At 42.6% G+C, this 14186-nt stretch overlaps 1 protein-coding gene and 1 long non-coding RNA gene across 2 annotated transcripts; one reads left to right on the top strand and one right to left on the bottom strand.

Moving 5' to 3' along the window:
- Positions 1–1041: 1041 nt before the first annotated feature.
- LOC147630668 (uncharacterized) lies at positions 1042–5339 on the bottom strand. Its single transcript, XR_015267617.1, has 3 exons — positions 5058–5339; positions 1524–1758; positions 1042–1351 (listed from the first exon to the last, which is right to left on the bottom strand). It is a non-coding gene; the product is annotated as an uncharacterized LOC147630668 (long non-coding RNA).
- Positions 5340–8102: 2763 nt separating this feature from the next.
- On the top strand, positions 8103–8882 carry LOC147630667 (pentatricopeptide repeat-containing protein At4g25270, chloroplastic-like). Its single transcript, XM_086810836.1, has one exon. It carries the CDS (start codon positions 8103–8105, stop codon positions 8880–8882), a length of 780 nt encoding a protein of 259 aa, XP_086666962.1.
- The last annotated feature ends 5304 nt before the right edge of the window (positions 8883–14186 follow it).

Genomic DNA, 14186 nt, shown 5'->3' with positions numbered 1-14186 from the left:
AATGGGTTTATGTCCCCTTGTTTGCAGCTCCAATAGCCACATAGGCATTTCAGATGCAGATATACACATCATCACAGAAAGATGCGTTCAAAGCAGTTCCGTTCTTGCTTAACTTGACCATATCTCCAAAGTGCACTCTAGGAGACAACATCCCGAGAACGGAGCTTATCGAGTACACGTCAGAGCTAGCAGGACTCTGCTCCATTGCTGTTGACTTTCCTAAAATGGGAGTCGCTGCTGATTTACCAATGTATCTCAGACCATCTAAGTATCTGTTACATCCTAAGAATGGAGCTTATCAAGCATGTCTCGTGCCTTTGAAAGAGCACCACAACTGGCATACATGTCACCGAAGTTGGCTCGTCATCCCAAGTGTCTAGAACTAGCAAGACTCTGCTCCAATGTGCATGTTGTCTTTGCTGACATGTCACCGAAGATGGCTTGTCATTCCAATCTGCATGTCGTCTTTGCTGACATGTCACCAACGATGGGTATCATCCCAAGTGTCTAGAGCTTGCAAGATTTTGCTCCATTGCTGTTGACTTTCCTAAAACGGGAGTCGCTGCTGATTTACCGACGTATCTCAGACCATCTAAGTATCCAGATTTTATGGAAAAAACTGATACATCCTGAGAATGGAGCTTGTCAAGCATGTCTTGTGCCTTTGAAAGAGCACCACAGCTAGCATACTTGTGACCGAAGATGGCTAGTCATCCCAAGTGTCTAGAGCTAGCAAGACTCTGCTCCAATGTGCATGTCGTCTTTGCTGACATGTCACCGAAGATGGCTCGGCATAGGCAATCGACACCCAAGCCCCAACATAGAAAACACAACATTGTCCTCACACAAAGTTTTAGATAAAACTAGAAATTCATGCACATGCCAAAAAGCAATTAAGCAGCAAAGATTACGACAGAGGTGGTATGCATGCAAAAACTTGTAGGTTATCCATGACAAGAGACCGACAAAAGACGACATTTTTGAATCTTTGAAAATAGAGCTCATTACAATAATTATGTGCACATCTTGCATAATGTCTCTGATCAAGACCATTCTTTTGAGGAAAAGACAATGGCTGGAAATTACATGTTCTTCAGAAGATCTTGCTAGCGTTTGTCCTCCTGCATACTACACTTGCATATGGCGAGTTCGTACATAGTCTCCGTATACAGGCGGATGTAGCATTTGTCTTCCTGCATACTACACTTGCATATAGCGAGTTCATACGTAGTCTTTGCATAAGTTGTAGCCACCAAGTCTTGGAATCTCGACCAAAAAAACTTCAACCTTGCAAAAATTCAGCCCATGTCATTCAACTCCCAGCCTCTCTACAAGATCGAGGATGTGTTGCCTGCAAGTAGATCATAACCAAAAGACTTGTAGGTTATCCATGACAAGAGAGACAAAAGAAGACATTTTTGAGTTTTTGAAAATTGAGTTGATTACAATAATTATGATTACATCTTACATAATGTTTTTGATCAAAACCATTCTTCCAGGAAGAGACAATGGCTGGAAATTACTTGTCATCCGGATACTCTTGCTAGCATTTGTCTTCCTGCATACTACATTCGCATATAGCGAGTTCGTACATAGTCTTCGTATATAGGTGGATGTAGTATGGGTGCAAAAAGCATGAGCATGCATAAGTCGTAGCCACAAAGGCTTGGAATCTGGTCCAAAAAAACTGCAGCCTTGCAAAAATTCAGCCCATGTCACTCAACTCCCTGCCTCTCTCCAAGGTGGAGGATGTGTTGCCTGTAAGTAGATGACAACAAAACAAATGAGGCCACAAGTGTTATAACATGACAAATAAACAACCAAATAGTTCCCGAGATAGTTCCACACTTACATGAAGTATATGAACAACTAATCAGCAGACTTCACAAAATCGTTAAAAAGCCGGTAGTCATTTTGATCTAGTACATATCTATCACTAGCTTCATTGTATGTTAAATGTGCCAATACGATAACCGACTCAATACCAATCATGTTTAAGTCTGTCACATCATAAGAGTATGTCTGGCGCCCTTTCACCTTTTGATACCAACCGAGTTGAACCTCCACCCCTTGTGGGCGATCTACCAAGTCAAAACCCCGCTTGTAATCTACATATTTGCCACCCACCTTCTTTCGCATCTTCTGGACTCTTCCAAGGTACCAAGTGCTATGAAGAGTTTGCATCTTCTTCAACGTTGTGTCTTTTCCAATTCTCTTTGAAATTGTGCCTCCTTCTTCATGTGTTTCATCATGGAAGTAAACCGCACAATCTGACCCTATTCCAAAGAAATTCCCATTACTTCTTAATGTTGACTTTGTTTCGTTGTTGAAATACACTCCTTGTCTTACCCTAGTCAACCTATCCTTTGACAGTGTTGAGTTTCCATTGAGTTGACTCTCCAATGTAGACTTGAAGATGAATTTCTTATCAACCTCCACCACGGGTGAGATAGTCTTCTTCCCGGCCTCACTACTTGCCTCGTCTAGTATCCCATCCACCTCATGTCGAATCTCACTCAAAGCGATAATCTCGTCATCTCCATCGCTGACCTCACCAATGGGCCCGTCTTCGCCGCAAGGCTCCACAAAGTCATCATGTTCATCTGCCGCACCCATCTCAGCATCTATCCTTGACCACGTTGATTTTGTATCTATCCAAGGCTCTGTCCACCATTTAAGGCCTTCAATTGTGCTAGGTTTGAGGCCCAATGACTCACAAAGATCTTGTGCCTGCTTTAATCCCTCTTTTAATGCATCTATTACCTTTTCATCAGAGGAGACACTCTCATAGTTCCCAAGATCTATTTCCAAAACGCCTTCACGCTTGTTCAACTCCTTCCATATGTGTTCCTGTTTCTTATGTGCCCTTGAAAAAGTCACCCCATTTGAGTTACATTCATGCACGGCAATCTTGTTTAGACTTCCAACACAATGCAAAATATCTCCAAAATCAAATGCTCTTTCTTGCCCAACCATACCTCCGATCTTGCTGAAATAGATCTCTGCTGCATCAGATCCTGTGAGATGTAAAGGGCACTTGAGACTTGGGTAAAATTCTCGGAACATCTTTATAAGTAGAACCACAAAATGACAAGAAAGCTGGATATCTGTGTACGCCTCTTTGCTGATGAAGTTTTTCTTGAGAGTGTATGTAGGATGGTGATGAATCCACAATCTCCACAACTTGAAGAAGAAGACCACTTTAGCAGCAAGCACCACACGCTCTCCCAAGTCTAAATGTGGAGATAAAAAAATGTCTATGTAATCAGCAACAACCTGCAAATATGCCCCTGTCCCGTGCATGCTCCTCTCTTTCTTTTGCATTTCCCTCATACATTTTTGTACTTGTCTAGAGACAATCATTTGGGCCGCTCTCCAGTTCTGACGATCATTTCGTTGTATATCCCCTTCTCGTAACTTGTGTTGATCAACAGAGAAGGTATTATACACCATAGCAACATGATTGAGCGTAATCCATACTTGCCCAATTGCTAGTTGCCGAGTAGGACTATCAAGAGGGCTCACAAGCTTCTTTCCACAATGCACAAAATCTTGATCATGCAACCCATACACCTCGCCTCCTACCATTCTCCCTTTGAGCTTCCATCCACCCCATTTGATGTCAAATTGTCTATCACTCTTTTTTAGGTAGTCTTCAAGCATAAGCTTGCGACGTCTACTATCACCATCTGAAGCATGTCCAATTATTGGCCCTAGGCTGTCCTTCCACTTTGCATTCCACATTTGCTCCACAAGAGTCCATTGAGTTCTGATGAAATCACTATCAAAGCGGTTACAAGTGCAATGCACAACTATAGCCAACCGCGGAAGACTCTCGTGAAGAGGGTTGACAATGAGGAGTCTTGCATAGTGCCCCACCACGTGGTTTTGGAAGGCATCCACTATGGTATCATATCCTTGAGCTCCATCGCCAACGATGATAGCATCATTTGAGGAGCATTCATGATCCTCTCCCTTTCTTCCACAAAACCCAATCAAAGTGTCATCCTTTGCGTTCCACCTACATAACCATGAAGCTCCATTTTAACGTCTTTATTTCAACATAAATAAATTTCAGATTTGACACTAAAACAAAGAGAGAGAAAATCAACCCAGCTTTTACCTGATGCGGCGCTTGATGGTCGTTTCATCTTCAGCAATAATGAATGGCACCCGTGATGCTATTCCATGTTTGAACTTCGCATCTTTGTATATTTTACCGATCGCATCAACAATATACTCATGCTCCCCCGATTGAAATTGAGTTGCCTTTCTTCCGTGCCTCCTTGTGGTTGACATGGATGGCCCTCCAATGTTTACACTCAGGAAATCATGTAAGCGCGGCCCGCCCCATAGCTTTGCAACCTCAAAAATGGTCTTTGTGGATTCTGTAAATCTTTGCCCCTTTTTGGATCTTAATGCATTATTTGCAATGTCTTGAAGAAAATCCCATATAGCTGGCTTGCCTCCAAACTTTCCTTGCTTGTGAGCCTCAATAATGTTATTGCAAAAACGCCGCACATCCCTCCTATTAATAGCTTCATAGTTTGCTTCTTTTAAGGACCTGATTCTCACTGAAAGCACCACAATCTTTGCCTTCAACCACCATACCTTTCTCCCTACCTCTCGCATGTTTTTCTTTGTCTCAACTGCGACACTTTTTAGCTCCTCACCGGAAAGGAAATCCAATCGCCTTCCTTGACCTGTTTGTCTCTCTCCCCTCTTCTCAATTGCAATACTCTCTCGATACACCCTCATGCGAAAATCATTGCAAGTTGGAATTTTCTTGCAATACTCGCATGTGAAACTTTCAAAAGGCATTCCAATTCTCACGATACGAAGACAACACACATGCCTAAAGCACCCATCTATCGTGTATTCTTTTTTTCCATCATACAAAGTAGCTTTTGTATGCGGCTCACAAAACCACTCTTTTCCCATCTTTAGGTCTTGTAGAAGAGGTTTTATATAAACCGAACTACCATTAACATCAAGTGTACATTGCCATAAGCCCCAGCACAACAGATTTAGACTTGATGAAGGCAAGCTTGAATCACCTGTGGGGACGGAAGCCTCCGTACGCATGGTTGATGTGAGGAATGCACCCAAAGTTTGTTGACGTGGATCCTTTTCAAAATGCTTTTTAGGCCGCCCACTAGCTCCTGTCAAGAGGGGAGATGCTTGATTTGGTGTGGTCTTGCTCCATGCATTGATGTGAGATTTTGCGTTGATATGTTCTGTTAGGATGGTATGCAAATCTGAACCTCGAGGGCATAGGTGCAACCACTTTCCATCATACTTACACACCACTCTGACAACATTTTTATCTTTGTAATCATGCAAGGTTGCTTCAATCAGCTGAAAATCAGCCCCTACAGGAGGACAAAAAGAGCGTAAAAAATTAGCTGAAATTAAATCTAATATGCATAGGCAAAAGCCCTTAAAATAAGAACCAAAACAAGGGGCTGAAAATTCTGTCTTGCATGAATCTATCATAAAAGGAGAGAATGGTTTAATTGTAAAGCACGAAGCAAGAAGTTGATGCTTACGTTCATGAGTGCTATTGAACTTAGTCATCTCCTCGATAGCCGCCAAGATCGTCACTGCATGATCATAATCATCCTCGTTGCCTTTTGTACTACTTCCACGAGTACCATGAGTAGGAAATGCATCAAACTTCAACCCTCGGTTGGATAGGTATCGTTTTTGATGTGCTTGACCATCTAGAATGTGAAATCTCATGAAGTTTGACAAGCATGAGTATGCTGATTGCTTGCCACCAATCACTCCCGATCCATAAGCACTTCCACATTCGTTGCACCACACTCGAATCAAAGGATGGTCATTGACATCTTCCGTGATAAGTTGAAACTTATCATCTCTTGGTGGCTTTCTCTCACTCAACTTCTTGCGAGTCTTCTCACATTGGAGCTCCCAAAGGTCGAGAGCTACTTTTGATACGAAAACACTCTTGAGCATGTTGACTTTCCCACCTTCAAGATTATATATCCTTTTATCACCCTCTTCCCTCGTTTCATCACCCTCTCCCCTTGCATCCATATCACTAGCTTCTATTGCAACATTCGAGCTTCTACAAACACGCTTCAAGGGCCCACCACCATCGACCGCAGCTGATATCCTTTTTATGCCAACACTTTTATTGTTCTCAACTTGCCAACGCTCTTCTTGTAATGCATTCAATATGCAAACTTCATCATCTTCTTCATCTTCAAGAACAAACTCGAATGCTTCACTTATAATGCCATCTTGCATGATCTCTTTGCGTATAGCACTATAAAAGCAATCTCCCATCACTCTAACATAACCCAACAGCTTCTTCTCACTACTCCCATGATCGAGCACCTTGATACGAGCCTTAGATGCCATCAATGATCAACTCTCTATGAGCTCTCTATTCAAAATAAGCATACAAGAAAAAATATTACACGAATGTACATAACAAAACATGCATACAAATAGAAAAGTAAATGTGCAGAAGTAAATTATTCAATCAAAGGCTCAATAATATGGATGCTTAAGCAATGTGAAAATTCTTTTCTCTTAATCATATCAAATTTGGTTTGATTTCAGAGGCAGAAGAAGTCTTTGGCAAGATGCTGATTCGGGATGCTGTGTCATGGACTGCATTGATTGCTGGCTATTGCTTGCGGCCTTATTAACACACCCGAGAGGACCACTGTTCGGGTTGCTAAAAATCTCCGTGTTTGTGACTATTGCCACAGCATGGCAGCACTTATATCCAAGGCAGAGCAACGATGGGTCACTGTCTATGGTGATATGAGTTGGTGGTTTCTTACTTGCATGCATTTCTGCACAGTTAAGACTTCTAAACCAACCCATCTGGTCACAGATTACCATGAACATCAAGATTTTCTTCAAACATGCTATCTTCTATGCACAATTCTCAACAGCGTCAAGCCGGGATAACATCATTGATGAGGGCCATTGCTCACGCACAACTCTACCAGATGGTTTATGGGGAGAGGATCGTTTTGCTTACAAATCCTCAGCAGGTCTCTCATCCCTGTCAGGATTGAGCAGGATCAAGCAGCAGTATAGCGCTTATCCATGCGAAATGGTTGCACGCCGCCAAGTGCAGATCCTGCGATAGAGCTCTCAACTCTGCCAGGGGAGCTAGGAAAGGACGGAGCACGCCCGTAGGCAATATGAAGGACTGGATGTCTACCAACTCAACTACGAAGCCACGGACGATTGGGCGTATCACTTGTTCTTGAGAGATGAACGCATGTAGCCCATCTATGCCAGATGGGTACATCCATCTAAATATCTGCCGCAGCAAGTGTATAAACACCCATACACTCTCACAAGGGACCAGGAAAGACACTCCCGAACAACCCATGAGTCGGAAGGAAGAGGAGTTTTAAACTGTGTGCGTTTGACACCACCCACAAGCCTGTGAAAGAGAGAAATCAACAATCAGCTGTCTCTGTCCAGCACTGCCAATCCTCCCTGTTTCTCCTGCAACCTGTCACCCTCCACGAGAGAGAGAGAGAGAGAAACATAGTCGTGTTAGCCTGCAATCTTGGTCATGCGTAGTCCAAAACTGTCTTCTCTGTAGCCCAACCAGTCGCCTAGAGAGACAAGGAAAACGTGTAGCTAAAGCCCCTGTGCGCTGGCCTGTTGCAAGGAGGAAAAACACCTGCTGTGCAGACCCTATGCACCACCTGCCTAACCAATGTATAGGCCAGCCCTGTTCTCTGTCCACTGTGCGTTTTTGCTGCAGCCGCCTGTGCACAAGTAAAGACCCAGCAATCGTTGTTGCCCGACTGTGTGCTTAGAGAGAGAAAAACTAGCCAGCGTTGCTGCTCGACTAGCCCCCCTGCTTTTCCACAATCTCTAGCACCTGCAATGTCAGGAACAAGAATGCAAATCGTGGTATGACATCTACATCCATTGGAGATCTGAGCGACCTATGGAAGACAAAACAGTTCGATGAGGCTCTTGTGGTTGCCTGTTGCATGGACCAACAAGGCATTCCCATACCCAGGGACGCTATTTACAGGCTTCTGCAAGGGTGTGCCAACAAGGACTTGAGAACTGCCAAGCAAATCCATACTCTTATGGTGAGCAATAAACTTGATAGAATCTCTGCACTGGCTGACCATCTCATCCGATTCTTTGTTTCATGTGGTAGCCTGGTAGACGCAGACCACGCATTTCTCAGAGTTTTGAAACCAAGTTTATACACATGGAATGCAATTCTCACAGCACATTCCAAGCTCGGAAATGGAGAGAGCGCTTTTGAGCTGTTCCTCCAAATGCAGCAGCGTGGCTTGAAGCCAGACAGGATCACAATTTTGTGTATGCTGAAAGCATGTAGCAGCATTGGAGCCATAGAGAAGGGCAGACTGATACATAATGAGATTTTTAGAGGTGCTCTTGGATTAGATATGATTCTTGGGAGTGCCCTCATTGACATGTATGCTAAATGTGGTAACCTCGAAGATGCACAGAGGATTTTTGATGAGTTGCCATGTCGAGATGTCGTGGCATGGGGTGCCATGATCGCAGGCTATGCCCATCATGGCAATGGATTTACTGCAATCCGATTATTTGAGGCAATGCAAGATGAGGGCATACCATCAAATGATGTAATATATTCATCCGTCTTGAAAGCATGTGGCAGCATAGAAGCCATAGAAGAGGGACGGCTTTTGCATGGCCAGATAATTGAATGCAGACTTGACTCAGACCTCGTTATCAGTAGCTCCCTTGTTCACATGTATTCAAAATGTAGAAGCCCAGAGGTTTGCACTGAGACTCACTTTCATCTTGTCAGTGCAGGGTATGATCAGATTTGCTCTATGGCAGCCACTCTAATTCATACATATGGGAGTTGAGCAAGCATGGTAGAAGCTGATGTGGTATTGAATGGACTTCCCAAGCCTGATATCGTGTCATTGACTGCATGCATATCTGGTCACGCGGGTGAAGGAAGCCACATAGCAAGTGAGCATGTGTTTGAAAAATAGGGACTGGACAAGCCGCCTTGAAACAAGCTTCTCCCATTGAAATGTCAGTCTTAAAGCGGATGTGCCAACTGAATGAAAAGGAGTTTGAGCCGGAGATAAAGGCAGCTGATAACAGAATACTTCAAGAGCAATTGCAAACAAAGTTATTGTGGAGATTAAGAAGCTCCAAGACACAATTTCATCAATGGGGTATCAGCATAACAACCTGCTATCTGAGGACTCAACTAACCAAAAAAGTTTCAGTGTCCAGCCATGGATCTTTTCCAAGAGGAACACTGTACTAGATGTTTCTCAGCTTAATGGAGGCCTGTTGAACTGTGCTGGTTCAATAGGTGACCTCAAGGGTAGAGGAACTGAAACTGACTTCTCAGATTCAGGCTACAGCTCAAAAGGGAGCTCTCGGAATGTCAGTCGTAATGCCAGCATGCACAGTCAGATGGTTGTACAGGGATCGGAAATTGAAAACCCCTAAGTTTTGATAATGCAGGGGAATTTCTTATGGATTTCATGAGGTTTTCCAATATGTGAATGCATCACACAAATAAGAATACACTGGGGATGGATATATATATATATATAAAAGGAGAAAACATATCAATTCGGGGGAAAACCTGAAGACCCAATACCAAAGGCATTGGTGGGCCAATACTATGCCACATGTGGATTGGCTGCACATTCCATGAGCGATTGCCACCTAAGTATTTTCATGCCTCTATATTGGGTCTTCCCGTGTTGAGAAAAGGGGGGCTATGGACACTTTAAAGGCACATGCCTATTCACTTGTAGAAGATCTTTGATGGAAATAATATTGATATGAGAGTTTTAGAAATTCTAAGCAACTCCCACCCTGTAGAAGTTTGAGAACCAAAAGATAAGGTCTCTGTGAATAACACCCTCTTGGCTCATTTGAAGATGTTGACTGCGAAAAAGTAGTAGAGCTAAACTACCCTTTAAGCTCCTACAGCACGTTCTTTCTGCTCACTGAAATACTACAGCACGTTCTTTCTGCTCACTGAAATACTAAATGGAGGCACCAGACTTCCTACAAACCTTGGAAGTCACTTTCTCTTACCAGCTCAAAGCAAAACACATCACCTAAGTCTAAACCTACTCAGATTCATGGGAGCAGCATAGGAAGACCCTGAGGCTGTGTGTGTGTGTGTGTGAGTGAGAGAGAGAGAGAGAGAGAGAGAGAGAAATTAAAGCACTGTTGTGAGTGGGTATGAGGGGAGGAGAAAATAAAATAAAACAAAGGAGATGTATCTTACCCTGTATGAGAACTTGCATTTGACAAAGAAGGAACCTTTTCCTAGCTTGCTTGTGACGCTTATGCCCTCCTTTGGGAGCTCCAATCATCTACATACGAAATAGAAAAGAGCTGCAATCGTCTGCACAAGAGCAAGAAAGAGAGAGAGAGAGAGAGAGAGAGAGAGAGATGCGCGGGCTTTTTCTCCTAGCTTTGAAAAAGGAGCGTGCTCGGAGCGTGACGATCTAAGGAGTGCGAAAAGGGGGGATTTGAACGCTCCACCTATAGCTAAATAAAAAGAAACGTTACCACTACAACAATAGCTAATTCTGAAATATTTTGAATAAAAACATCCCTTATTTTAGTTTCTCCCGGTGGAATAATAAGCCCCCTCCTTTCTTTTTAAAACTGTAGGTCAATTTGAAATTGGATCCCCTCCTGTTGAACGCACGTGCTACACCTACAGGTCTGTAAGGTGGACTCCCCGGGTTAAAGCTTTGTGTTTGTGAGTGGAGAAATTGGACTGTCCATGCATCGCTCATGCTTAACCTTCTACAATACCCAAGCATCCCATTCTCACCCTCTCTGAAAGATCCCTGCCCCCTCTCCGTAAACAAATTCCTGGGTGCTAGCCACGGAAGTATCACTTCTTGTTGAGATATCGAGCTCATCTAGTGAAGAGGTGGACACTGATGACCCCGCCTGGGGGATGGGCCCCACACTTATACGACATGGTTGGTGAGATCGTGGGTGATATGCGACCAGTGGGATGACTGGCATAGTTATAGCGCCAGCTCATTTAGTTGGGTTCACACTATAGAGAACCCTAGTATCTATTTGGTTAAGTATCTTTTCATATTGTGTATTCTCTTTTAGAGTTTTGTGAGTGTGTGTGTGCTTGCAAGAGCTCAAGCTCTCTTCTCCCCTCTGTCTTTTCATGGTATCAGAGCCTCGTTCATGCTAAGGACTGAGCTGCAAGCAAGATAAGCACAGGAAGCAGTACAAGGGTAAGAGCTTCATCTTTGTGTTGGCGACTACACCCTTGTTGGGAGCTCTACGGGAGGCACCGGCAAACGATCTCTGATTAAGGAGCTTTCTTTGCATGAGTAAAGCTATAGGGCAACTATATCGTCCTATCAAACAGGATTTTTTGGGCTGAAAATTCATTTCGGGCGCGTTAGGACCTTCGTTTTTCGGAAAGCATGCGATTTTGAGCACTGCGGGTAAGTCATCTATTCTATGCAGAACTCTGTTTTAAGAACTGCAGGAAGACAGATTGGTTGTGCAGACATTGTGTGTACTACAAGGAGGTCAAAAATTTACCATTGGGTGTATGTATGCACATTGAGATCACTGGTTGTGACATTTGAGCGTAGTACAGTACCGTTGTAGAAAATACAGCAGTTTGTGCAGGACAAACTAGAGTGCTGTTTCTGGTAAATTTGTGTGTCTGGAAAGATGTCAAATGATGGCATAAACCAGATTGTTGCACTGAGAAGCTTGACAAGAACAACTTCCATGCTTGGAGGTTCAGGTTGACAAATTTTGTGATGGGAAAGGGTTACTGGGACTACATAGAAGGTGAGCATGAAGAGGCACCGGAGATACCGGAGATCAATCCAACTACTGCAGATGTGAAAGAGTTCAAGGATTGGAACCAAGGAGAGCCAGAAAATTTATGTATTGGCTCTCTATCAATATACAAGACACCATGATTGGGCACATACAGGATTCCAAGTCCTCCAAGGAGGTGTGGGACACCTTGATAAAACTCTATGAAATTAATACCAAGGCACAAAAGATACAATTGAAGAACGAACTTCATACTGTGGAGAAAAAGAGTATGTCTATGAATGACTATGCATTGAAGATCAAAGGTATTGTGGAATCCCTTGCATCTATTGGTGTTTTAATAAATGATGATGATAAGGTGGAAGTCTATCTACATGGTCTCTGGCCACAATACAAGGCGTTCAAGACGTCTATTCAGACTCGAGAAAACATTCCCAATTTCTTAGATTTGGTGTCTATGTTGATTATAGAAGAGAAGAGCTTGGGTGAAGACCAAAAGTCTTCACAAAACAAAAACAGCTCAGAGTAATAGGCGGTTCTAATGAAAACCCAGACAATCAGGCGAGCAATAGGGAGAGGGTTTGCAAGTTAAGTTTTCCCTCTTTTAGTGTCCAATCTGAGAGAGAGATATGGTGGCTTGAGGTGTTTGAAGTACCTAAGGAGACACATGAAGTTATGGCTTGGATGTTTGATAGGATACCATGGATTACCAATGTCATTAAAGCACATATTCAGGGGGGAAAATTAGAAGTGGAGGGTAAGGGCACTTATATAATAGATTGGCATTTAGGAGGTGACTTGAAGACAATGAAGTGCCTTCTTGGTGGGTGTCCAAAAGGTGCTAACACCCCAAATCCTTATCCATGGTGCATGAGAATGGTGAGAGAAAAGAAACAAAAAAAGGCAGGAAGGAAGAGGAAGCTAAAGAATCAATATGATGAGAATCACACAGTGGATGATAATGCTAGCAATTGGGTTGGTGGTGTCTTGTCTGCTAACATGCTAGCTGAGCTAACATGCTAGCAATTGGGTTGGTGATGTCTTGTCTGCTAACATGCTAGCTGAGCTAAACAGGCATTTGAGAGACCCTGAATGGAATCTTGTAATTCCATTCGAACTCAAGAATGTCCACTTTTGTACTTTGCATGCATTCATGCGTGTGTTTGATCGTCTGCTCAAGTGTCACGTTGATTATGCATTTACTATGCAAGACAAGGAAAGACAACATGAAGCTCTTCAAAAAGTAAAGGAACTACTGAACTCAATTGGGTGCCATGGTGGCAGGCAAGACATTTTCTAAAAAAAAGTAAAGAACTCAAAGTCCCGAGACTTGTGAAAGGATCAACATTACGCATTACATGGTAAACGAGTTTCTTTCTACTCATCAATTTGAAATGATTATAGATATAAAGTATAACTTCTGAATTGGTCCTGTTTTCTTTTGCAGCACATTTTGTATGCACATGGTGCATACTTCATCAATGAATATGGTTCTCTTGACATGTGGAGTACCCAAGGAATGGAAAAATATCACTACTGAGCTAGAAGAGTATATTTCAAAAACATCCGACATGGAGGAGGAAAGACTCGTACAAATTACCTCAAAGAAATGTTCAATTGGTTCTACAGATATACTTTTGGGTGAAAACTATCAATGGAAAAGGCTCGTACGAGTGATTTAGCAAAGGCAGCACAAAATCGAGCCAAAATGAGGAGATCACTGAAAAGTGGAAAGCTGGCAAAGGACCAATACGTCATGCGGCATGGAGATCATCAAGAAGATGAGAAGGAAGAATTTGGATTTATTGTAATGAAATTTTGTATGCAAAATTTATAACATTTTGAACTGTTGTAAACATTTTTGCTTAATAGAGACTTGTAATTAAAACTTATTCGTATCATTTCATTACATAAAAGATATAACAAAATATTTACAATGACAAGATAATTAACTGCTCTTGAGTCTCTTCTCTACTTGCTTTTCCTCTTCACTAGGCATTTTTTCTCTATAACACAAAAACTTCTTGCGAGACGACGACTATAACCCTTGAGTGCATTTACATCTTCTAGTCCAGCACCTAGAGCATAGCTAGCATAACATAGGAAGTATCCGCTTCTGGAAGGCCAAAATCATGTGCCCTATCCAAAGATATGAATAGCAACACACTTCTCCCTCAACATGACCTTATGTGTATTGTAAGGGATAAAGGAATAGCACGTATATCTAGATAGGCCTTGAGTGTGTGAATTGGAATTTCAGCATCACTAGAATATTTGTTGTGGTAGACAATAAATATTTCTTTATCAATAGATGGGATGTAGTGTGCAAGAGCAGCATCTTGGCCAACTCTTGC

Source organism: Cibotium barometz, chromosome 16 (assembly GCF_041138505.1).
Source record: "Cibotium barometz isolate CiBa-2024 chromosome 16, ASM4113850v1, whole genome shotgun sequence".
NCBI lineage: Eukaryota > Viridiplantae > Streptophyta > Polypodiopsida > Cyatheales > Cibotiaceae > Cibotium > Cibotium barometz.
Note: the sequence above shows the minus strand (reverse complement) of the source record. Positions and strands in the feature narration are given on the sequence as shown.